The following is a 24,278-nucleotide window of genomic DNA, read 5'->3' as shown; positions in this document are numbered from 1 at the left end:
TGATGGTACTAGAGCAGTCCAAAGAAGCCTCCTGCAAGAGATAGTGGCGACTTCCATTGCTTGTAACTTGCTCCCTAAACTCTCTAACATACAAGTAGAAATTGCATCGTACCTACAGGACTTGAAGAACAAAAACAATTGTGCATTGCTTTTCCAGACTTTAACTCCTCTTTTGCGTGCAAATTTAACACGCGCCGCATCCAAACATCGACGATCTGTCAGCGGCCATGTTGTTTGTTGAAAGCCGCCAATTCTTATGGGTCAAAATTTGTCATTAGAGCTGCCATTGAGAGATTGAAAATGATAATGTTTTTTTTCACTCGATGGCTCGCTGCTAACAACATCCGTTTTGTAAGTAAGCAGCTTCCTTTTGAAGCTCTATTTTTCTGTGACATGGGAAAATCGTTTATGTCACCCTGTCAATCCGAATTAAGAGAAGATGAACTTTCCGGGGATTAGTTAAATCCAGAACTAAACATTGACAACTTAAATGTTTATCCAGATTAGATATGTTCTCAAGTTTGGACGATTATTATTAGATGCGTAGGAAAAGGACGAAAGATAAAACGAAAAGTTCTTAAAATGAAATCACCTTCACTTATTTTTAAATTTCTAGCGCAGTTGCATGCAAGTGCCCTTCTAAACCTGTATCCACCGATAAATATCTTAGTCATCTGTTAAACTGTCGATTAACTCTTACTAGTAATTTACTTAATTGCAGTATCCCCCATGACATTTTTAAAGAGTTTAAGCGCCATCTGTGGTGTAGTAACAGATGTATTTTTACGTGAAATTTTCATTGTCTTAAGAAGACAGCCATATTTCTTTACTTTTTACTTTTTCGAAGTAATGTGGCCTTTAAGATTACGCCCTAGTGGCTTACATCCGGAAAGTCTAAGTCATTATTTCTCTCATCTTCCATTACGTCCATTTTAACAAATCGCAATTATGTTATTTCTGCTTTTATATAGCAAACCGACTTCACTACAACTCACTCTCACTTTTCAAGCCAATAATCCACTAAAATCTGGTCAAAAATCGTCAGAGTATAAAAATTGCTTTTAATAAAATACTGTTGCTTTAACAGTGATATATAATAGTCTGTGACCGAGTTTGTTTGTTTGTCTCTTCTGTGGTTATACATTCCCAACAACAATTGATTAGGGGAAATCAAACAAAACTAACAAAATACAGGCTAATTTTTACACAATTATAGTGCGGAAAGACAACAGCAAATGTCGCCCCACGATCTAACATTCAATGTCTTCTGAGGATTAAACTTGGAGCGTAATAGCGTCATCTACACCATATCGTTCGCAACTGACCAGTTTGCGCGTCGCATCGATCGCGTGTTTGTCCGCACACACGTCGTTAGAGGTCGCTACTCGTTTACGGGTTGACATACGTTAAAATGACGAATTTAACACGTAACTTTACACTTAACGTGAAAGCAGTATGTCCAGTAACCATTGAAATAAGCGGAACTATAAATGAAACGCAGAAACCGAATTTATTATAAGCAAACACCGCAATTGGATGCAAAAGCTATTTCCGTGGATGACGTCATAAACATTCGTTCCCGACGTAGTCATCCCCGGTTTCTTTTCAACCCTGTTCGCCGCCTATCCGTCAAAGTCGATTCGCGTTGCGATCGAGTGGCGCCGCTCGCGGCGCCTTCACACGATGTCGTCCGCCGTTCGATTTTTCGACGTCCGCCGTCGCGACGGCTCGCCGTTTCGGGATATATTAGGCGCGATGGTCCTGTGAACCGCGCGAATCATGGTCGGATCCGCAAGCATGGACGAGCACGAGCGTAAAATCGTGATGGAATTCGTACACCTGCTCGAAAAATCGAAACAATTGTTCAACGGGTTAAGGTAGGTTGACAGAGGGAGACATGTACGTGACTCATACGCGTGGCCTGCGAAATCGGCAGGCGACAACCCTATCTGCAGCCGGGACGATGTCCCGAACCTAAAGATGTGTATGTGTAGGCGAGCGGGGTGGCTATGTGATTATGACAATATCTCCCATTTTTTTAAATTACTTTCGTTTTTCGGTTATCTAGTTGTGGTTAGTTTTGGTTGGGGGCTCCAAATAACGCCCGCGTTTATCCGTTAGTTGCGTGACGCGACGTGACGTCAGCGTCTGCAACGGACGGGCCACCCACAGAATAAAAACGTCATCGCTGCCGCGCTCTTCTTCTTTTCGCGCCGGGGCCAGTGTACCATTGCGGGTCACAAGTGAAAATTATTAATTAATTGGAAGCGTAGCCATTATATTGCTATTTCTACGGCCTCTTCAAGTATAACGAACCACGTCTGTGTAATTTTTTGTAGGTTCTTTGTTCAGTTTTTTTCGGAATTCTCTCATTCACGCCATCGGTTTTAACTTTTGATGTGCGGTCAGTTGTGTTTTGGTTGTAATTGAGGACGACAGCGGCAAGTGCGGGCATTCGTTTAGTGTGGAAAGTTTTGGTGAAGTGAATTGATTCAGGTGGAGAGTTGTACAGCACTGTAAACAAGAGAGCTGAAAATTGATGACTTCTTGAATGTTGGGCATTGTTTTTTATTAATAAGAATACGATATTATTAGTTTCTAATTCAATATTATTATCGATGGAGTTTAAACAACAAATGAAAAAAGTACGATCCACATAGTTTCGGTGAAGATTCTCGGATTTTAATGTATCTGAAATTGAAGCGAGGGTTTCGGGCAGCAGGATTTTTAGTAAAAAGAGACTAACTAAAACTAACCGGAGCATCACTCCGACTTGATGTAATGGTTTTCACCTGAGTCTTTCCCCTAGCGCGTGTGATGCACAACGTAATGCACTCCTCAAATTTGTCCTTCAAATTTTTCATAGAATAAAGTGAATTGTGAAAGTTAATTTCGACTATACTTTGTCAGCGGTTGGTTTTGGCGTTGCAGGGACCTGCCGCAGTACGGCCACAAACAGTGGCAAGCGTACTTCGGTAGGACGTTCGACATCTACACGAAACTGTGGAAGTTTCAGCAGCAGCACCGCCAGATACTGGACACCAAATACGGTCTGAAACGGTGGCAAATAGGGGAGATCGCCTCCAAGATCGGTCAGCTCTATTATCACTATTAGTAAGTCCGCTAAGTCTATTAAAATTGTTTCAAGTTCAATTTGCTTTAGGGTGAAATTTGCCACAGTCAGTCTAACCATAAGTAATCACAGTAGCAATACTGACACCGTCGATACTTCGTTTATAATTAATTCATATTCAAATCTTCATATGTCATTTTGAGTAAAAAGAGAACAGCGGCTCCACATCGCGGCTTGGAGAACTATATTTCTGTAACCCGCGAATTTATTTTCCGACGGTGGCGCCCCCATACTTAGATGTTTAGATGCAATTTCAATGTTTACGTGAACATAGTAAAGCAGTAATAGTGGCTCTGTTATCATTTTGTGTGGGAAACTATCCTATTTTAAAGTATAATGTGAAAACCGGAGTTTTGTTAAAAGCAAAGCATGTAATTTTAATGGGGCCCACTGCAGGGATAGGCAACTTGTAGGACAACTTTTTACACCGTCACCGGAGGGATTTGTTTTGTTTTTCGAGTTAAAAAGGACCAACTCGTTTGTCTTTCTCGTTTCAGTTTAAGGACCAGCGAAACGAATTACTTAAACGAGGCGTATTCGTTTTACGCCGCGATCAGGGGACGTGCTTACTACTCGAGGGCGTCGAAAGAGGACAGGTAGGTGTACGGGGCGGGGGAGGTGTCGATTGTTGCGGCCCAAAGAAAAAAATTCATCAAAAATTTGTAGAGTGTCGAATGATACCGCCAGGATCCAAAATCATCCGCGTCCCGGATGTAGTTCCTGGAAAGAAAGCAAAAGCTCGGGGTAAGCACGCATATATATAGATATTTATATATAACGAAAATTTAAAACGTCGGGGTTCGTTTTTAAGAAGCATTTATCAGTTGCTTAGAGGTTATTAGAGAAAGCATAGATAAGAATGAAAAAAGCTTTCCATGCTTGTGCATTGCAATGCAAAACACTTTAAATTTCAAGCATCGCAAAAAGACAAATTAAAATTCACGATGACCGTGGAACTGTATTTTACTGCTCCAATGACTCGAAGCTTCTCTGAATTTTGATGAATTTTGGTCGCGTCGCAGGCCATTCCGTCCTTGCCACGCCCACCTCGGACCACAGCCTCTCACTTTGTTTTGATGGGCGTGTCCCTTTTATTACCCTTTAAAAAGTGTTTTCGTATAGTAGAGCATTTTTTATTGTATTAAACTTCACTTGTCCTATGTCTTTGGTAATATTTTAAAAATAATTTAAAATTAATAATTTATTTCGACTTTCTGCGATGTGGGTGATGAACATTTGCGTTTTCATTAAAACCTTTAATTTTTTTTTATTTTCTTTAATATATGTGATACCACTTTAGATATATTAATGAAATTTGTCACACAAATACTATGTATCAAGAGACATTATTCAGTATACCACAATTTTTTCAAAATACGGAACTTTAATGGTACGCTACTGATTTCTCCTCATATAAAAATTACTCTTAAAATCGTTTAAAAAAATTTAAATAAATTTAAATAAATAATTAACCAAAATACAATTTGTTCATAGAGAGTCAGTGGCACGCCACTGATTTTGTTTAAAAAATTACTGCAATTAAAAAAAGGTTCCGTCTGCCAAAATAGACTGATGAAATTCCCTGCTACTGGTGTATTTAAAAAAATGGTGGTATACTAGATAATTTCTTTTCATACATAGTACATGTGTGCCAAATTTCATTAAAATCTAATCTAAAGTGGTATCAAAAACATATATTTAAGTTAAGGCGTTCATTTGAAATTTTTGAAATTAATTATTGACATTCAGTCAGAAAATACCCTTATATTTTTTATTTTTAATTTACTTTTGGAGGAGGTCTGTGTTGATATTTTTAAAATATTTAAATACCGAAGATAAAAAATAACCTCATTAGCTCACAAATTCTTATTTCTATGATCAGACTAAAAAAATTGACACTTTTGTCTTCAAAAAATTTAACCAATTTACGAATTTGAATTTGTAAGGCGCGAGCGTCATCTACCTTGAGATTTATGAAACGTGTAGTAGCTATGAAGTTGCAGTAAATCCTTTCAGGCTTTCTGTTTTGATGCACGTATCTGATGATTCTCAATTGCTTTACTCTCTTAAGTGGACCTAAAGTCTCCATTCGATATATCTTCAGCTCGTAACTTTAAGTTTAATGCCGATAAGAATGATATAACGCTTGATACTGAAGCAGAAGAAGATCTTGGGCTATTTATGATACTAACCTATAATTCTCAAAACACGTGCCTGTACCTTTTCTCAGGAACTACTGTTTTTAGACAAAAAAAAGGTTATACAAAAGTTTTGTAGTTTGAATTAGATTTTAAAATTATTTAATTTTTATATATACATACGCGATAAGTGCCGGACCTACATTTTAATATTTTTAGAATCCTTGCCAAAAATAAAGATAATTGTTATAGAAACTAATTATTCGAATTTTGTGTAGTTTCGATAGAAATTGAAATTATACATTTTTAACAAATTATTTTTAGAAGAAATGGTATGTATAATTATGATAGAAGTTAAAAAATTTAAAACAACAGAGAGAAATAAAAGCAACCAACAAGGCTTGCCTAAACTTTGCATAAATTTTTCGAAAAAGCTTGGTCTCTGAAATCCGTCTACAGGAAACTGATACTCTCTAAGAGCGATAAAAATCATTCAAGCATCTCTCCTTTCCTTGCAACTTATACATTTTTAACTTAACTAATAATAATATTGCTTTATTAAAATCACATCTGTCAAACTCTGACTCTTAATTATAACGTCACTTAAAACTATTATAAACACTTATTTTTTAGTTGCCATAGCGTACTAAAAAGTAAGTTTCATAATAATATAATTATATGCCCTTTAAAGATTTTTTTGCTATTAATTAAAATTGTATTTAAATATGCGAAATATATATGTATATGTATAATTCTGCAACTATAATTTTTAAATACCTAAAAAGAATAATATCTTTATTATCCCACATATTTAGAATGCAATCACTGTATTGTGCATTTCGTCAGTATAGATCATGCAAATGAGGCAGAAAATTACATTAAAAATTTATATAGTAAAAATATATGACAGAGCACAATAGAGTGATGATGATTGGTAAAATATTCGTTTAAATTATAAAATCAGTTTTCTAGGAGGAAAAACTTTAGTTTGGTTTTAAAAATGTAAAAATGTTTACTACTGCTGTTTAGTTCTGGGGACAGTCTATTGTAGACTCTAATACCGGTGTCCGTAAAATGTTTTCTTGAAAATTCTAGTCCATTTTTTTTTATGAAGAAACAATCTTTGTTGCGTGTATTATAGTCGTGGAAATCTCCGTTTTTTTGTAAGGTATTTCTATTTTTATATATCCCATAAACAAACTTCTATAAACTCCCGGAAATGAGGCCTGCCCGAACTATCCGGCGACACTCCAACAATAGACCTTAGCACTTTTTTTTGGGACAGATGTCGCATGACTTGATTTTCCCCAATAGGGTTTACCCTAGAGTATTCATAGCATAGCAGAGTAACATAGCATAGTAGAAATTTATCATCCATTTTGCAGTCAAAACAGTTTTTAATTTTTTTATTAGGAAGCAATAACTATGCAGGTTTGATGAAAATAATTGGCATTGAGTTTCCCAAGGGTTTCGTCGAGCTCGAGTCCTAAAAATTTAGCGTGCTTTTTTATGTCAATGGCCTTCCCGCCCGACCAGACATTGACAGAGAGATTTTTTGTTTGTTTTGTGGGCATTTGAATATCAGTACACTTGTTTTTTGGAGATTCAAAAAGAGTTCGTTAGTGTTTAACCAGTTATTTAGCAGTGTGAGGAGACTAAACTTGAATAGTCATCAGCGAACTCCCATAGACCTGAACTTGGTAGGTGAGCAGAAAGTTCATTGATAAAAAGGAACAATAAAAAAGGGCCTTGCGGTCCGCCTCTTAATTTGACACAAGTTGAATCAGTTCAAAGCTATTCTACGAATATCGTATTGTTCCATCCTATTCAAAAGAATTTCGTGGTTCATACAGTCAAACGCCCTGTTAAGATCACAAAATATCTCAGCAAGGTAAGAAAGAAGTATTCTAAAAATGTGTTTAACATCTGAACAAGTAGTCATTTACTAAGAACATAATTTTGCATAAAAAAATATATAATCTCAATTTCTGTCTAAACTACACAAAATTCGAATAAATAGTTTCTATAAAAGTAACCTTTATTTTTGGCAACGGTTCTAAAAATATTAAAATATATATGGAGTTCCATTTAAAATCTTAAAAGTAATGTCGGTCCAGCACTTATCGTTCACACGGTATATATAAAAAATAAATAATTTTAAAATTCAATTTAAAACATTAAGCTTTTGTATAAACTTTTTTTTTAATCAGTAGTTCCTGAGAATTCCTGAATTGATGGTTCTTGTTTTCTTTCGTCGCCGTTTTTTTTTTTAATTTGTGAGACTGGCAAGGTGACGAGGTGACGCTGCGACGACACTCCCCCCACCCCCCGCGCCAATAGCGCGACGCAAAGCAACGCAAGTCCCCACCCCCCGTGTTGCAGGTCCGAGCTGATGGTGAAGAAGTTGCGGTACTATGCGCGTTTCATCGTCGTCTGCCTGCTGCTGCGCCGCATGAAACTGGTCAGGGAGCTCATAGGCGAGCTAGATAGACATATCGTAGATTACACGAGCACCTACGAGCCCGACGATCAGATCGAGTGGAGTCTGGTGCTCGACGAAATCAATAGGTTCATCGCAGCTGATTCGCTGGTCACCGTTTTGCACGCAGACACCAATCCCATCGTGCTCTCCCACAGGTGAGTCTGGAATTCGGGACCCAACTTCCCCCGGCCTCGGTTCACATCTACAGTGCAGTCCCGTTCTGAAAATATCGTCGCAACTTTGTTTTTTCTTCTTTCTCGTAAAATGTAAAAGGGATAAATCTGACAACGTTGCTATTGCTGAGAAAGCTAACCTAAACTCCCGACTTCGAGTGTCGCAGAAGTCTGTCGCAATGCGTTTGAACGTGTGATATACTTTCAGCAGTTTTCGTTGAATCTAAAAAGGTAATAATATACAGGACGTCCCATTAAAAAAAAACAACGAAGTCGGTAGCTGGTTCGAGTAGATACGTCAACGCTGCACAATTCTTATTCTCTCTCGTTCAATGGTTATGTTATGGGGAACTTGCTCAAAAAATAAAATCATTCAAAAGCAATTAAAATCGTTAGATATTATCCATATTCGAAGAAGTTTAATTTCTTGACAAGCAAAATTTCTAGTTTTTAGTTAACAACAAAAATCCTTTAGAAAAAAAAATAGAAAATTTATTTTTACTTTTACAGTTTTAACGAAATAACGTGACAACCTAACAACGAGATAAATAATAAACGATTCTTGTTTATAAAAAAAAACACTACCTACCATTAATAATTTTTAATAAAATTGTCTATTAATAAATTAACATCAACCTTTTTGGGTTGTTTTGATTAGTTTCAGTTAGGTTTGTTTATTTTTTTTAGTTTTTGTTAGTTTTGCAGAACGCTCTTCTGCAGTGTTAACTGAGGTGCGATAAACTAGACTTTTAAGATGTCCCTATAGGAAAAAGTCCAAACTATCTAAATCTTGAGATCTAGGGGGCCATGGTTGAGGTCCGCCGCGACCTAGCCATGATATTCTGTCCGTAATTAAAAATGTTACTTCGTCTAGCATAATTGGAAAATCCTCTTCACAAAACCGGCGATAATTTGACAGAAAAAGGGTCCGATTCGATATTGCATTCTTGGAAAAGTTATCTTCTTCTATAAATAGTATTTCTTGGTCAAACAAGAGATAAAATATTCTGTCTAATAATCTCCACTTTCAAAATATTAAGCGTTCCGTCAAAAAATGCACTTCACCACAACCTTCCAATAGCAATGATGCCGAAAGCAATCACACACTTGCCACTGTTGTCATCCCTGACCACATATCAAGAGTTCTATAGAAATATAGAAATTAAAACCAAATTTACGACTTGTCCAAAAATCTCTCAACGTCTTCCTTCCATTCGATATGCCAGAAGTTTCCAGCATTCCATTCCAACTAGGCTGAAAGAATATGAAATAGTCTTAAAACTAAGATAAACAAACTCATCAGCTCTTGCCGAACAAAATCACGAAACTTCGATAAAACTAAAATTCTTGCAATATACTCAATTCTTTTACCAACGAAAAATCCGAGAGTCTATAGAATCTATGAACAACCTAACAATCTTAACCGCGACTCAGGTCTCACCTGTCACCAATATGGGAATCAGTCATCGGTACAATATATACGCAGCTACAGAGTAGTTGGACTCAGGAAAAACCGACGCAAGAGGAATCCAGAAGTTTTGGCAAAAAGCATTAAAAAAATATATTTTATTTTTGAAAACTTTACCACGCTACCTAATCTAGAGTTAGAATTAGGGGGCACCTCGCTACAATTCGAATCCCGACGGTTTTAGCGGCCAGTTTAAAAGAGGTAGTCTTTTTTTTCTCACAAAAAAATTAAGCAAAAGCGCGGGAATTGTTGACTTTTTCGCGACGTGCGTCGCCCCGACGCGTTTTATAAGGCGAGCGAGGGCTCCCCCCTCCTCCGCCGCTCGTTCCATTGCCGATACCGAAGGATCAACAATTTCGAATAAACACTCGAAATTGGTGACGGGAAATGTTTTTTTTTAATATAGAAACCTAACTAAAAACTAAAAAATAATAGTAAGAAAAAGTATAATAAAACATTTTATAAAAATGACAATATTTTTGGGCCACATTTTTAATAATAATAATAATAATAATAGTACCGTTTACCCTTACTTATTTACTGTATATATTTTGGTTTTGTTTTTAGTCCATAGTTTACAGATTTTGAAATTACCATTTTTATATCAACTTTGAGGTTGTGGAACATTTTGCAGGTTTTTTGTCGGTGTTATAGAAAAAATCAGCAAAGCTGTGGATCTGTATTTTGATTAGTTTTAGCGCTGTATTTGTAGACAAACAGATCAGTAGACATTTGGTATCTATTTTTTTTTAGATTGAAACTTTATATAAAATAAAGTTAAATTTACAAAAAAATATTACACTGCGTGTAAATTTGCTACCTGAGAGGTCGACCAACAGTTTGTTAGGAGGTGGTTGGTGGGGGTCCGGTTTTGGGTCTTTAGTCAGTTAAAGGAAGCGCGTTTCCAGGCTGAGCCCGTTGACGACGCCGCCCGTGGAGAAGTCGCAGTTCATGAACCTGACGCTGCAGGAAATCCTGATCGTGGGCAGCGCCTCCGATCAGGTGAAATTTTCCGAATTGACGATGGATATGTTCCGGATGATCCAGACTCTGGAACGCGAGCCCCAGGAGGACTTCAATCACATCTACGACGCGTCGCCTGCGCCGGGACGCGCCCCCTACGGTGTCCCCGGCTCCAAGGGGTTCCTGGAGAACGGCGACAGGCCGCTGCGCAGGGAGAACCCCCACAAGTATCTGCTGTACAAGCCGACGCTCAGTCAGGTGTTGGTGTTTTTGGCAAGCGGGTTCAAAGAGTTGCCCGCGAACGGCGCCCTCCTGCTCTACCTGTCCGCGGACGGATGTTTTTCGACCACGAAACATCCCGAAGACAGTAAGTAAAAGTGCCGACTTATCGGTAATAGGTTTTAATAACAACAACAACATTCGGGGCCGCTTTGGTGAAACGGAATCGGCATCGCAAATGAAACGTTTTCATTTTTCGTCTGTTTTCTGTTCCCCCTCGCGTCTGTTCTCTGTTCCCTGTCGGCACATCGCGGTTAGTTAGATCCGGATAAAAAAAATGAAGAATCATATTTATATATAACGCACAGGGTAATTTAAAAAAAAATTGGTTCTTTTCTTAAACATAATTTGCTATAAATAGAATTTTTTGAGGTGACCATACCGACCATATAAACACCTAAAACTTTTTTATTTAACGTTTCTACATATTGTACCGGATGTTTGAATGAGGAGCTCTCGATTCCAGACGTTTAAACTTTAGAAGTTGGGCACAATCAAAAGGTATTAAAAACATTTTTTTTTCTTCAAAATTTTTTTTTTCGAAAACTATTTAGCCGCTGGGTAAAATTCTTGAAACAGGATACGCGAGAAATCCGAGACTATGTCTTTTATTTTAAGCGTTGTTTCGATAATATACCTCGTTTTTCGGATATGGACAAGAATCTAAAAGACCCTGAAAATTGTCCTTGTAATGTAGACCGTATCACGCAATTTTGAAAAATTTGAAAAAATCCAAATGAAAATCACCATTTCTCAGTAGCATGGTTTCGAAAAACAAGTGTTGGAGAAATTTATATACCAGGGCTAAAACCTACTATAAACGACATAGTGGGTTTTTTCGTCTTGTTTTACTTTTCATTTTCAGTTTTCTGTTGCGGGTTTGGACTAGATACATATCAGATATTTTGCCGAAAACATCCGTTTATTAAATTCTCTGTAAGGCAACTTACAAGTAGTATTTAAAAAAATTGAACTGAGGTTTTTACTTGATGAAAATCCATTTAACACAATAAATAAGAACTATAAGTTCAGATTTTCACGAAATTATATATATATATATATATTCATATGACAATTATTTGGACAACACGGTGTCTTTATCAAATGTAATATTTGCAAACTAACTGCTACTATATATGACAATAAAAACCTTAATTGATGTTGTTGTGAGGATTTAAGTTTAATAAATAAGGTAGAGGTATTTAAATCTAATCTCCATGGCTTCCAATAAATTGAATTTTCTACTTTTTGTGGCTGTATGTAAAATATCAAAATCGATGTCAAAAATGTGTTTTTCTGTGTTTAAGTGTGTAGCATAAGTAAAATCTACATCTACCTGTTTGTCCAATATAAATTTTAGGACATGATCCGCATTTCAACCTGTAAACACTTGATTTTTGAGATTCGCTTTATTGATTTTTAAAAAATTTCCTGTTGTGTTGTTAGTTCCGAAAGTTATTCTTAAATCACATTTTGACCACACTTAAACACAGACAAACACATTTTTGACGACAAATTTGATATTTTGCATACAGCCACAAAAAGTAGAAAATTAAATAAATTTATTGGAAGCTATGGAGATTAACAAAATGAGGCATTCAAATGTATTGCTTAACCATCAATTAGATTTAAATACCTCTCCTTTACACTTATCAGTTGAGTCAATCCAACCCTTTTCGGGGGTATCATAAGTGTCGAACCAGGTTTCATCCAAGTAAATAATTGGCTTTTGTTGTTCTCTGTAAATCCTATTTTTTTCTAGATATTCCAGTCGCCATTTCCGAATTCAAAAAGATTCCATTAAAATTTGCCTTTTGTCAATTTTTTTAATTCTAAAAGCCATGTGTTGAATACGCTTCTATAAGGTAGTTCTGCCACATTTAACACCGGTTTCATCTTTTCAAGCCTGCTAATTAAGATATCTAATGTAGGCACGCTTTGTTCCTCGTATAACTGGTAAATTTTACGCCGTATTATATTTTGATCACTTCATCAATTTTCGTCAATGTGGCCGTTTCTTCTAAAGATGCTTGCTTGCTAGCACCATGTTCAATTAGAATCAAATAAACATTGTTTATAAGTTCCTTAGTCTCAATAGAATGGTGTTTTCTACATTTGGGCGGGAGCATCTCCTGAGATACACTACTCGCACATATTTTGCATAATTCGCACACGATTCAACACACGCTGTATTACACACGAAATAAGAATGACTACTAATAAACTTAAACTAAGTATTATACCAAACCAAATAATATTAAACACAGGTAAGTATAAAATTATTTTCTATTAAGGACCACAATTTTACATGAATTTAAATTCCGAAACTTTAGGTAATAATTTTGTTACATTGTATGTTAATAATCCCATTCAAAAGCAATTGGTCACTGTCTTATATCTATGAACAGACCATACCTTTGATAAAGACACGGTGTTGTCGAAACAAATGTCATGAAAATGAAAATATCGTCCAGTCAAGAATGACTTCTAGATCAACTGGGTTAAAACTTTTAGATCTCGATAATTAGGAGGCTTACATTCAAACACCTCCTGAGCTACCACGTGTCAAAATGCAAAAGTGTAATGTTAGCACGGAATTTTAACAATTAACGATCATTTTCCTTTTCCTATAGTCCTGCCTTCGTTTTTTCTTCTTTCCTTTCTTTTTCTTTGTACCCTGTCACTCTTCTGTACCGTTCTCTACGTAAGGTAAACTTCAATTATTATAATTACGGGGGATATGAAACGTTGTAATAGTTCTTTGTTGTACGTTTAGTTTCACTTCTTCCTTTGAGAAGGAAGCCGCTTCTTTTGTAAAGCTTCACATAACGCATTAAACTTCTCGTGAACCGTGTCGCTTTTATTCCAGTGGGTTACGACCTCGGAGGCGTGTTGACCAGCACAAAACGCGACGGCGAACACAAAAAGACGAAAGAAATTCACTGCCTTTATCCGGGTGACCTGTACCCGTTCACGAGACGTCCGATGTTCGTCATCGTCGACTCGAACAACAGTTTCGTGTTCCAACACGTGCCGAGGTACTTCGGGCAGCCGCTGGTGACGCTCATGTCGCCCCAAGATGCGCCGCCCGCGTTCCACGGTAAGTGGCGCCCATTTCAATTTTTCAAAGACACTTCCGCAGGCTGCCTCCTGCATCGATTGTTGTTGAGTCGAACTTGCCAGTCATCCTGTTGGCTTCTTCAGAGCTTTACTCTGTACCTGCTTATATATGGTTTGAATGGGGCGGAGCTAAGTGAGAAGCAATAGAGAGATGTAAATCTGTCCATTAAATTCAAAATAATTTTGGTCTAAAGATACTATTAAGCAATCTAATAAATCTCGTTTCACCAATGGGTTAACCTGTTTCCGAGTTAGGGTGAAATCTACTAAATCTATCACATCACACTGGGAAATAAGTTTTTGATAATTTTGTTGATTAATTGAAAAGAATTTTTGATTACAAATTTTGGTTTCAAATCTGTGTGGAACTTCAAAATATTTAATAATTTTGTTGACAGTTTAATTGCTGGAGCTGTTACATAAGACACGACTGGTCTTGTTTATGTAATTTAACTAAAGAATATAATTTCGGCGGTTGTTAATTCATAATTGTTGAAAAATCACTAAATAGTGTGGAGTTAGTAATCACTTCCTTGACTTGTCTTTGATATAACTCGGTAGGATCGTGTTTGATACATTGAAAAAGTTCCGGTTTAAGAAAATTGTTGGTTCTTGACATATATTCTGGGAGAATAGCTATGACTGTCTTCTCTTTATCTGCATGTGTAAATATTATGTCATTTTCAGGAGCTTTGTTTTTGATAGTTTTTACCAACGACATTTGAGAAATTTCTTAGTGTTTGTTGTTATCTATTGCTTATGGATTTTTGTAGATTCTCTGATTTTCCGTTGCAAAAATTCTAGTTTTATCGAATAAAATTTTATGTCCGGTTTCGTGATTGTGTTCGGCAACTGCTGATGAGTTTATTTGTCTTAAGGCTCTTTCATGATCTTTGAGCATATTTGATATTTTTAGTCCGGTCTCTCCAATGTATTCTTTGCCCCATATGCATAGAACGCCGCAAACTCCTGGCATCTCAAATGGAATTTTGTCTTTGACGGATTGAAGCTGTTGAGAGATTTTTGGACAATTGACAAATCTGGTTTAGACGCTATATTTCTATAAAACTCTTGATATGTGGTCAGTGATTGGTTTCGACCTCATTGCTAGGTTAGGTTGCTCATAGATTTTTATAGGCTCTCGGATTTTTTGTTTGTAGAAAAAAATTTTTGAACAAACTTCGGGAACAGCTACGAGTTCTCCACTATCAGCAGTCGTCGCGAATATAGTTAAGAAGAAAGAAGAAAGCTCTCGACACCTTCCATCTAAAAACCAAATTTATTGAAACGCTTCGTCGATGATACTTTTGTTATTTGGTCCCTAGTATAAAATTGTATACGATAAAACTAAAATTTTTGCATGTAATCAATTCTTCTACTAACCAAAAATCTTACCAATGTTAACCGCGACTCAGGTCTTTACCTGTCTCCAATAAGGGAATCAGTTATCCGAGACGGTGTTTATGCCCCCTTCAAACCATATATAAGCAGCCACAGAGTCCAAGTTTCATTCAAGCTCTGAAGAAGCCAACAGGATGATTGGCGAAACGTCACCAAGTCCGACTCAACATAAACCGACGCAGGAAGAATCCAGAAGTTTTGTAAAAAGACGCCCATATTGCTATATGGCGGCCCCACTACGGTAAAAATTGATGCGCCGCGGGCGGCCATGATATTTTCGTAGAGAAGGTGTGGATCTTTGGCGCATTCACACAATGGGCCAGGGAAACCCTAGATGTTTGACTAATTCTTTTTTTTTTTCGTAATGCCAATAAATTTTTCTTGATATTAATAAAAACACAACAATTATTAAGAACATCAAACTTTAATACAACATAATTATTATACAGGGTGTTCACAAAATAGTCTATATTTACAAACAGTTTTTAATTAAATCATGGAAACGGTTTAATAGCACTACACAAAATGCAAAAACATTTTGAAATAATTATATTTAAGTAAATAAAAATAATAATAATACCGCACGTCCCACAAGTAACAATTTAACAAAAAAGTTATATATTTAATACAAATTAAAACAGAATATTGTTATCGGATTTTTTAAAATATTTTAGTTTGTTTGCTTGAAAGGAACGAAATAAACGGTTTACAGGGTTTTTATACATCTAAAATATCATTCAGTTAAGCACTTTGCTATGTTTTTGTTACAATTTGTGCATTAGTCATAGCTCTGGAAAAGTTTCATACGGTAAATTGTATAAATAAAACATTCACAAAATGACACTGACAACAAACGTTACAAAATTATTGTTGACGTTTCCATGGTAACAAGACGACTTAAGTGGCTTGTTTCGTGAAGGTTCACGGCCTAATTAATTAGTCTGTGATAAGGAAAACGTTCATTCCCTGGCCCAACCGTGCGTCACCCGCCAACCGACTGCGTTGCCACGTTGCCGTATTTTTTCTGGAAAATTGTTTAATTTTCAACGCCTAGCTAAGTAATTATAATCCTGCAAAAAATATAGTGCGTTTACTGCTTTGACGTTTTAAGTGTTTTACATTACCTAAACCGCAGGGTATTAAATATTTAAATGGATATTTGTTTAAGTTGCCAGGTATGAATATCGTACCTCCTTGAAGTATCTATCCCGTGAAAATAATTTACTGTCAAAGACTTTCGAGATGTTTCATATCGTTTATCGTCATAAACGGCTACTGTAGTGGAGATCGACTTTCAATGCAATAATTTTTTATTGAAAAATCACACTGTAAATATAAAAGCATAATCGTCCATAGAGCAACAAGTGAACAAAATAAAAACATTTGTCGAATAAATGTGACTTTAAATATAAGTGGTTAAAAACACCTAAGTTTTTCGACGATAACTTCCAAACGGTTTGAGCTACAGGCTTCAAATTTTGCTCCTTTTTAACCGTCCGCGGGGTGCATAAGATACGTAAAAATGGCTGCGTTCCAGTTTCGCCGACCATTTTTTTTTTCGATTTTCGACTGTTTTTTTAACGTTGCTATGAAACAGGATAACTGTTCGAAATTTGAGGCTATCGACTTCAAATTTTTCAATAGTGTTTGGTCCCTCAACGGAACTTATTGAAATTGGAGGGGTTGGGGGGGTCAGGAAGAAATTTTATAAAAATTAAAAACTGCATTTGCAAGGGCCCTCGAAAACTGTTTATGGAACCGGAAAGATTCTTGAACGAGGACACGTAGAAGATTTGGCTGCATAAACCTTGATTCTTGACATTTTTTTCAAAATGTACAGGGTGGGCCGGAATTTAAAAAAAAAACTTTCTAGTCAGTTCAAACAGTATCATAGACCGCATCAAGAGCTACAATTTGAAAAAATCCATATGAAAATCACTATCCCGGGGGCCGTCAAGACGCGACGACGTAATTGATTATTACGGCGCGTTGCTGGTTTCAGAAAAAAAATATTTTCTCGAAAAGCATTTACTATTTTAGAAAAATTCTTCGACTAGGAAATATGGAAGATCCAGGCCTATAACCTTTATTTCCGGATTTTTTTTGAAAAACTATAAAACATGGGATAATTTGGTTTAAACAGTTAAAACAGTTTCGTCTCTCATACAGAGTACGCGGGATATTTGAAATAATATACTGGAAATCGTTTTGACTTGCACATTTTTTTATATTTATCAAAGATTTTCGTGACTTTGAAATTCCGCGATAAGTAATATATATGTATATATAATACAATATAATTACATCGATTTTGCGAATGTTCCATAGTGGTCCGCAGGAGCACGATAGAAAAACTATGCGTTATAATTACATTGATAAATTAAATATAGTATAATAGAGAAATGTAATCGTAATGTGGAACAGTGGAAAGTTATTAAAAGTAAAAAAAAAAGAATAACATTGAAAATCAAATTATTTGAGAAGTTGGCAGTTTCGACCTGAAATATTTTTTAAAGAATTTAATTGAATGTGAGTTTACCGAATCGTTGTAATTTTTAGTAGTATACCATTATAAATTACAACGGCATTATAAGAAACTGGCTAATAAGTTGGGCTAAGAGAGGACTAAACCATAGTTCGTAATCGAAAGGACAAGTGACTGAGCTAAAAGTTTCGCGTGCTGAAAACGCATAATTTTTTGGATTTATTGCTCAAAAAGAAATTTTCTACTGCCGTCGAGTGGTATCAAGGTTGGTGGGTGGCGACCAGTCCTTAGCGGTCACCATTTAACGGGCGTTTCCGATCGCAGAGCAGCAGCACAACGGGTCCCTGTTCACCCTGTTCCTCCATTCTCCATTAACTGCCTTTTGTTACTGCTGTAACATCACTAGTATAGCGATCCACCACTGGGAGCGGTGCCAGAGCTACGTCGACCGCTTCGTCACCGAGGCGTCGCGACTCTTCACGCGCTCGCGAGTTGGTAAGTTGAAAAAAACGTCGAACGGCCTTTTATCGCTTTAAACTGTGCCCTCGTTTTTTTTTTTAAGTAAATGGTTCCAAGTGCATTTTTTTTATCTCGTCTTTGACTGAATAATACGTCGAACCGCTTTCCATAGTCCGAAAGGTGAAATAATATCGTCTTAATCAGAAAAAGATAGGTTATCAAATTTGAAGATTATAAAAGTCCCGTCAAAATGACATACGGATCGGCCATTGCCGTCCCACGGGGCGTTGAAATAAATAGATCATTATGTAGGCTTGTAATCGCAGTCAGCTTTGGATTAGAAAATTATAATAAATAATAAATGTTTTTATTTAACCCATCTCTGCCAGTTGTAATTGTATGTTTAATATATCGCAGAATATCTTTCGCAAAATTTCTTAACACTGTCTCTATCTGCCTTCGGTTCGAAAAAATGTCTACCCTTTGCTGCAAATCTTCCCTGTTCTCTAATAATTTTAAACAACAGGTGTTTTCTCAAAATCTGAAAAATACGTTCTTCTTTTATGAAAAATTTACTATAATTAAAATGCTATGTTGAGTTGAGTTGTAAAAGTTGGGCTCATTCACATATCGCAAAGCATTTTTTTTTATGTTTTTTTTTGTTGTATTTTGTCGAAAGTTATTTACCCGATCGGCAAACTTGGTGAACCAAGAAACGCGGAAAATCTCCGGAATTATATCTTTTATTTCAAGCGTTGTTTCGTTTATATACGGGATTTTTCAATTATAGACAAAAATCTAAAAGGCCTTGCACATTGTTACAATGTAAATTATTAGCTGTAAATCAAAAATTAGTGAAAAAAATCTTGAAACAGTATTATAAGCCGTATCAAGAGCTACAATTTTTGTATTTACGGTTTTCGTCTATCACATACGCTGTTCGAGATATTTGAAAAAATATGCGAAAATTTAGGTTTCGTGCAGAGTGCGTGAGATTTTTGAAAAAAAAAATCATTGGAAATCGCTATTCGAAAAACCCGTTTTTATTTTTTTCTGTTTCTCAGTGCTCTGTGTCACGGGTTTTATTTCAATAACTCTCGAGCCGTTTGAACTAGGTGGCTCAATTTTTGCTTCTTTTTTACCGTCCAGTAGGTGCATAAGATATTTAAAAATTGCCACAACGGGACATTGACGGCCATCTTTTTTGGACATTGCTATGAAACGCAATAAGTGTCCGAAAGTTGAAGCTATCGATTTCATTTTTGACACACATATGAAGCTTGGTTCCTGATGGAACTTATTGAAATTAGGGGGCTGGGGGGTCGGAAAGTATTAAAAAAAAAATAAAAATCGCGATTGCAATAGTCTAAGAAAAAATTATTTCTCGAAAACCGTTTACGAGACCAAAAAAATTCTGGAATCAGAAGACGCAAACTTTTGTTCTTGACAATTTTTGAAAAATATATAGGGTGCGCCGCAAATTCAAAAAAACTGAAAAATGGGTCCCCTATTATAGAAAATTCGTTATAACTGAAAGACTGTAAATAAGATTTCGTTTATATTGGGATATAGCCCGTATAGACAGCAAAATCTTTGGTATTTAAGGTATTCACCTATTGTACAGGGTGTTCCCGATATTCCGTGCTAAATACGAAATGTTTTAAGTGTCTTAAATTTGCAGATATCATCTTCAAATTTAGCCGAGAAGTAAAAGTCCGTGTAAACATTTAAACGGTAGAAATTGGGTGCAATCAAATTTTACCAAATATTTTTTAAAAAGTTTTTGATTTTTTTTTTGTAAAAAAATAAGAACTAAAAGTTCAGATTTTCACGAAATTATATATTATGACGTGACAATTGTTTCGATAACACCGTGTCTTTATCAAATGTCATTTGATAAATGGATTTTCATCAAGTAAAAGCCACCTCAGTTCAATTTTTTTTGTAATTTTGGCTTCCAGAAAACTATGTTTTCCTCTATAATCGTTCACCCGATCGGAAAAATTCTTTTACAGGAGACGCGGAAGATTCAGTGCAACAATCTGTATTTTAGACATTTTTTCGATTATATACAGGGTTTTCAAATTAAAGGGAAAAATTCAAAAGACATTAAAAATTGTTCTTTTACATAGTAAATTATTAGTCGCAAATCAAAAATCGTAAAAAATGTGGCTAATAGGTTCAAACAGTGTCATAGGCCGTATCAAGAGTTACAATTTTTGTATTTGAGGTTTTCGTCTATCACATACGCTGCTCGGGATATTTGAAAAAATCCATATTGAAATCGCTATTTGGGGGGTTGTCAAGACGCGACGACGTGAAAACTTATTTTCTCCAAAACCATGTACTATTTTCAAAAAATTCTTGGACCGGGAAATGTGGAAGATCCAGGGCTATAACCTCTATTTCTAACATTGTTGAATCATGTACAGGGTGTGTCGTTTATGGGCAAAAAATCTAAAACATCCTAAAAATTTCCGCTTTTCTGGGTAAACTATTGGCGATAAATGAAAAACCGTTAAAGATGGGATAATTTTATTGAACATTATCGAAACTGTGTCGAGAGAGAGTTTCAGGTTTCTTCAATTATACAGGGTGCGAGATATTGGAAAATATATCACTCGACAACGCTATTATTTGTGCAAATTTTAATATTTACCGATATTTGCTGTAACGTTGAAGTTCGACGAGATGTGAAGGACATTTTATACAGAAAGCATGCACAATTAAATTACATCGATTTTGCGAAAGTTTCATAGTGGTCAGGAGTACTATAGAAAACATTGCGTCCCTTTACCACACGAAACCGCGCGAAGCTCTTTCCTCTTTTATAATATGCTATTCGCTACGAACTTGCCCCGCCCAGCGAGGGTTTTTCGAAAGCAACCTTGTTAAACCTTTTTTGGAACAATAAAACTGGTCTCTTTAAAGGTTTCCCGTTTCTATTTCGTATTAACTGACAATTTTTCTACAATCCTTTTGTTCCTATAGTTTGCAAGTAGATTTTGCACCGACAATTTGCAATTTATGCTTTTCATTTGGCTCACCCAGACGTGTCGTATTTGCAATTCTTCGGCGACGACTTTCTGAGGCTGCTGCTGTTGCGCTACGTGTTCTGCGACGTGGTGTTGCACCTGCACAAGTCGTTCCGGGGGCGCCAGTACCGGCCCAGGTGCCAGCCAGCCTTGCCCGAAGCCGAGCTCCTCGAGCACCCGTCCCTCCAGCACCTGGTGCTCGATCTGGCCGCCCACCTCGAGGTCAAGGCGCACTTTTTGGACGGCCACGAGCTGGAATGATCGAGGTAAACCTTCTTCAACGCTCCTCCCCAAAGTCGTTTAATAAAAGAGTCGGGGCATAGGAAATGCTAGATGAGCTAGAACCAATAAAATTGACCAGTTTGCCTTGCCAAGGGATCAGAGGAAACGACAAGTCTATAGGATAGTCCTTTTTATAATATTCATAAAAACACGGATAACCTTGATCATTTTAATTAACTAGCAAACGAAAAAGCCATGGCTGATATTGCGATGTCAGACCAAAAAAAAGACTTCACTCTATATTTTGATTACACATTCTGTGGCCTAGCTCGGAACTGTGGTCTGTCATCAGCCATCGAAATACTAGGTTAATCGTTATTACCCGTTACATCTTCGCGCACTGTAAATTCGTTTTCGGATTTTTTCTCGAATTGTGTCGGAAATTATTGAATGTGGTTGCAAAAAAAAAAAGAAAAAAAGAATTCGCCCAAGGCGCAGCAGCATTTCGCCGCGTTCAAAGTTCTTGAGAAGATTTTGCGCATTCGAATGAGTTTTTTTATTGTTGCATACATTACATATCTACGCTTAACGCGTTGCTTTAAAAAGTGTATAATTACAAATAAGTAGATTAAAATTTAAGGTTATGCGGTTATGACGTCATCACTGCATTGTTTTTAGTCTATTTTGGATAATGCTGCGGTTTACGTATTTAGCGAATATCGAAATTTAAACCGTGGTCGCCAAATGACTGCTGTTGTACAGCGTTGCCAAATTGCAATTGAAAGAAATTCGTCTTATGGAAACCTAACATCCTGTTAATTTTCCCCTTTGAGTTTGAACGCATGAGTAGAAAATATAATGGGTCAAATTTCAAAAATGTTGGTTAGGCAGATAGATATGTTATCCTAACTAAAATTTAGCGGATAAAAAAAGACGAGTTTTTTTGGTGGTAGTGTTCTATTCAATTAGTGTAACAAAATAACAGGAATGGAAATGTTCCATACACTTTCCATTCCACTTGTTAACGCTTCAAAATTATCATTTCTCACAGTAGTATAAAAGATAAAAAAAAATGCTAAATGCGTAAACTGCAGCGATTACTTTATGTAATGTTTATATGTCGGGGGTTCGTAGGGTTCCTTCCTCATGGGCGGCACCAACCGGACCAACGGCCGATACGTCACGAACGCGGGACCATGAGGACGATTTAAACGATTCGATGGCGAATTTAATGTTGGTCGCGCTTCGAAACTTCACCGTTTTCGGATTATTCTAGGTACTCGATTCCGTTCACAATTCTCGACGTCGATTCGGTTCAATCGACACTTGTCCGGTTTCCGCTTTAAAAGCAACTCCCAGCAGATATCGTCGAAATCACACCCACACAGATACAAACACACACACACACACACACACACGTACACACACGCGCGCGCGCACCGTCGAAATGGCGTCCATCGCGGTCACAGATAGCAGAAGGCACGCGCAATGTGACGTCGTCACAGCTCAACCTAACCTAGTTGTTACCGAAGAATGAGAAAAAGAAACTTTTGAGGTGTATACCATGCTTCACACAAGAAAATTGGGATATTTAGACCATATAATGAGGAACCAAAAGTCTTTTGCCAAAGAAGACCTGAAAGTACCTCAGAACTTGAACTCAGAACGTCCCCAGAAGGGAGTCGCTAAGGTTCGGTCCAAAATTATTTCAATTAAAATTGCTTGGAGAAAGTCTATATAAGATTTAATGGATCCAACCATATTAGTGGATAAGGAGCTGGTTTTTCACCCACTAAATTGTGATGAACTGAAGATTTAAGGCGGTCTGAACATATTTTGAGAAAATACTGCCGTGAAGATGCCGCATACAAACGATATTGACGATCTCTTTGCGGCCACTAGGTTGTTGAATGCTGCAAGGTTATTTATTATTACATAAATGCAATGAATTGATAGTCGTAAGTAAAGAAAGGCGAGACACATTTTCAATTGCAATAAACTGGGTAGTACTCACGCAAACTCGATTTCGTACAAATAAACCAGTGGATATTTCACACAACGGAACCAAAAATATTTTTGAGTTACGCGGGTTATTCTGGCGGCTTTCCTTTAGTAGTTTGGAACTTGGAATGTAAAATTTTCGAAAACCTTTACGCCTGAAGTTTACGTTTTGATTTTACTATCTGTGACCGGAGACGCGTGAAAATGCGGCCGCAATTCCACCCTTAAATGTAAATAAAATCGCGGCGGCACTTATTTTTCGAGTCGAAATCTCCGCGGCATCATTTTAAGCGGTTATTTTCAAGTTCCTACGGGTCGATTGTCCCGAACTGTGTCGTTGTTTAACTGGTCCGTATTTTTGGTCGGTTTAGAATCACGCTTCACGATTTGACAGTGCAAAAGCACGGTATTAACGTGGATTTTTTGAAGTTAGTCATAAAATATTGACCTTTTTGTGCGATAATTTGCCCGCGGGGAACTAGAAGACAAACCTCGGGCCGTAGACGTTTCAGCAACCCCCCTCTAGTACTTTTTGGTTCTCCGAACCCGCTTCGTATATTGTAAATATATAAGAGTAATTTTGAGAATTTTCTAAATAAATTCCCGCCGAATTCAAATGGGTAAGAATAGCAGCGAGCGTTGTGTAATTCTAGATTTTGATGGCGCAAGGGTTCAAATTAAATGAGATAACTCTCGAAATCTAGAATAATTGACAATGTGGCCGGCGACCTCATCGCAGCGCGGGGCGCATATTGTAGTAAAGTCTGTAAATTTTCAAAGGATCATTTTATAACATATTTAGAAATAAATGTTAATGACAATTAAAGCAGTTATTACTTAGTGTCTTTGGGTTTGGGCGAGTGGCCCAGAGACCTGAAAATTATTTGACTAAATTAAGAATGTTGCGGCCAGTTGGGCA

The 24,278-nt window shown here is 36.7% G+C and overlaps 1 protein-coding gene across 3 annotated transcripts; it reads left to right on the top strand.

Annotated features, from left to right (window-relative positions):
- Positions 1–1,665: 1,665 nt before the first annotated feature.
- LOC132698821 (protein SCAI) lies at positions 1,666–24,232 on the top strand. 3 transcript variants are annotated; one of them, XM_060665144.1, is made up of 10 exons: positions 1,666–1,877; positions 2,932–3,114; positions 3,631–3,729; positions 3,800–3,877; positions 7,654–7,908; positions 10,303–10,724; positions 13,506–13,736; positions 17,967–18,137; positions 21,153–21,402; positions 22,493–24,232. In XM_060665144.1, the coding sequence occupies exons 1-9, from the start codon at positions 1,780–1,782 to the stop codon at positions 21,395–21,397; spliced, it is 1,782 nt and encodes a 593-aa protein (XP_060521127.1). In that variant the 5' UTR covers positions 1,666–1,779; the 3' UTR covers positions 21,398–21,402; positions 22,493–24,232. The 3 variants fall into 3 exon arrangements, 2 of the variants coding, with proteins under 2 accessions (XP_060521127.1, XP_060521128.1); XR_009618431.1 differs by lacking the exon at positions 22,493–24,232 and having other exon boundaries at positions 17,972–18,137; positions 21,153–21,293; XM_060665145.1 differs by lacking the exon at positions 3,800–3,877.
- The last annotated feature ends 46 nt before the right edge of the window (positions 24,233–24,278 follow it).

This window comes from Cylas formicarius, unplaced genomic scaffold (assembly GCF_029955315.1).
Source record: "Cylas formicarius isolate icCylForm1 unplaced genomic scaffold, icCylForm1.1 PGA_scaffold_2__14_contigs__length_35257938, whole genome shotgun sequence".
Lineage (NCBI taxonomy): Eukaryota > Metazoa > Arthropoda > Insecta > Coleoptera > Brentidae > Cylas > Cylas formicarius.
This window is presented reverse-complemented; position numbering and strand designations above follow the sequence as displayed.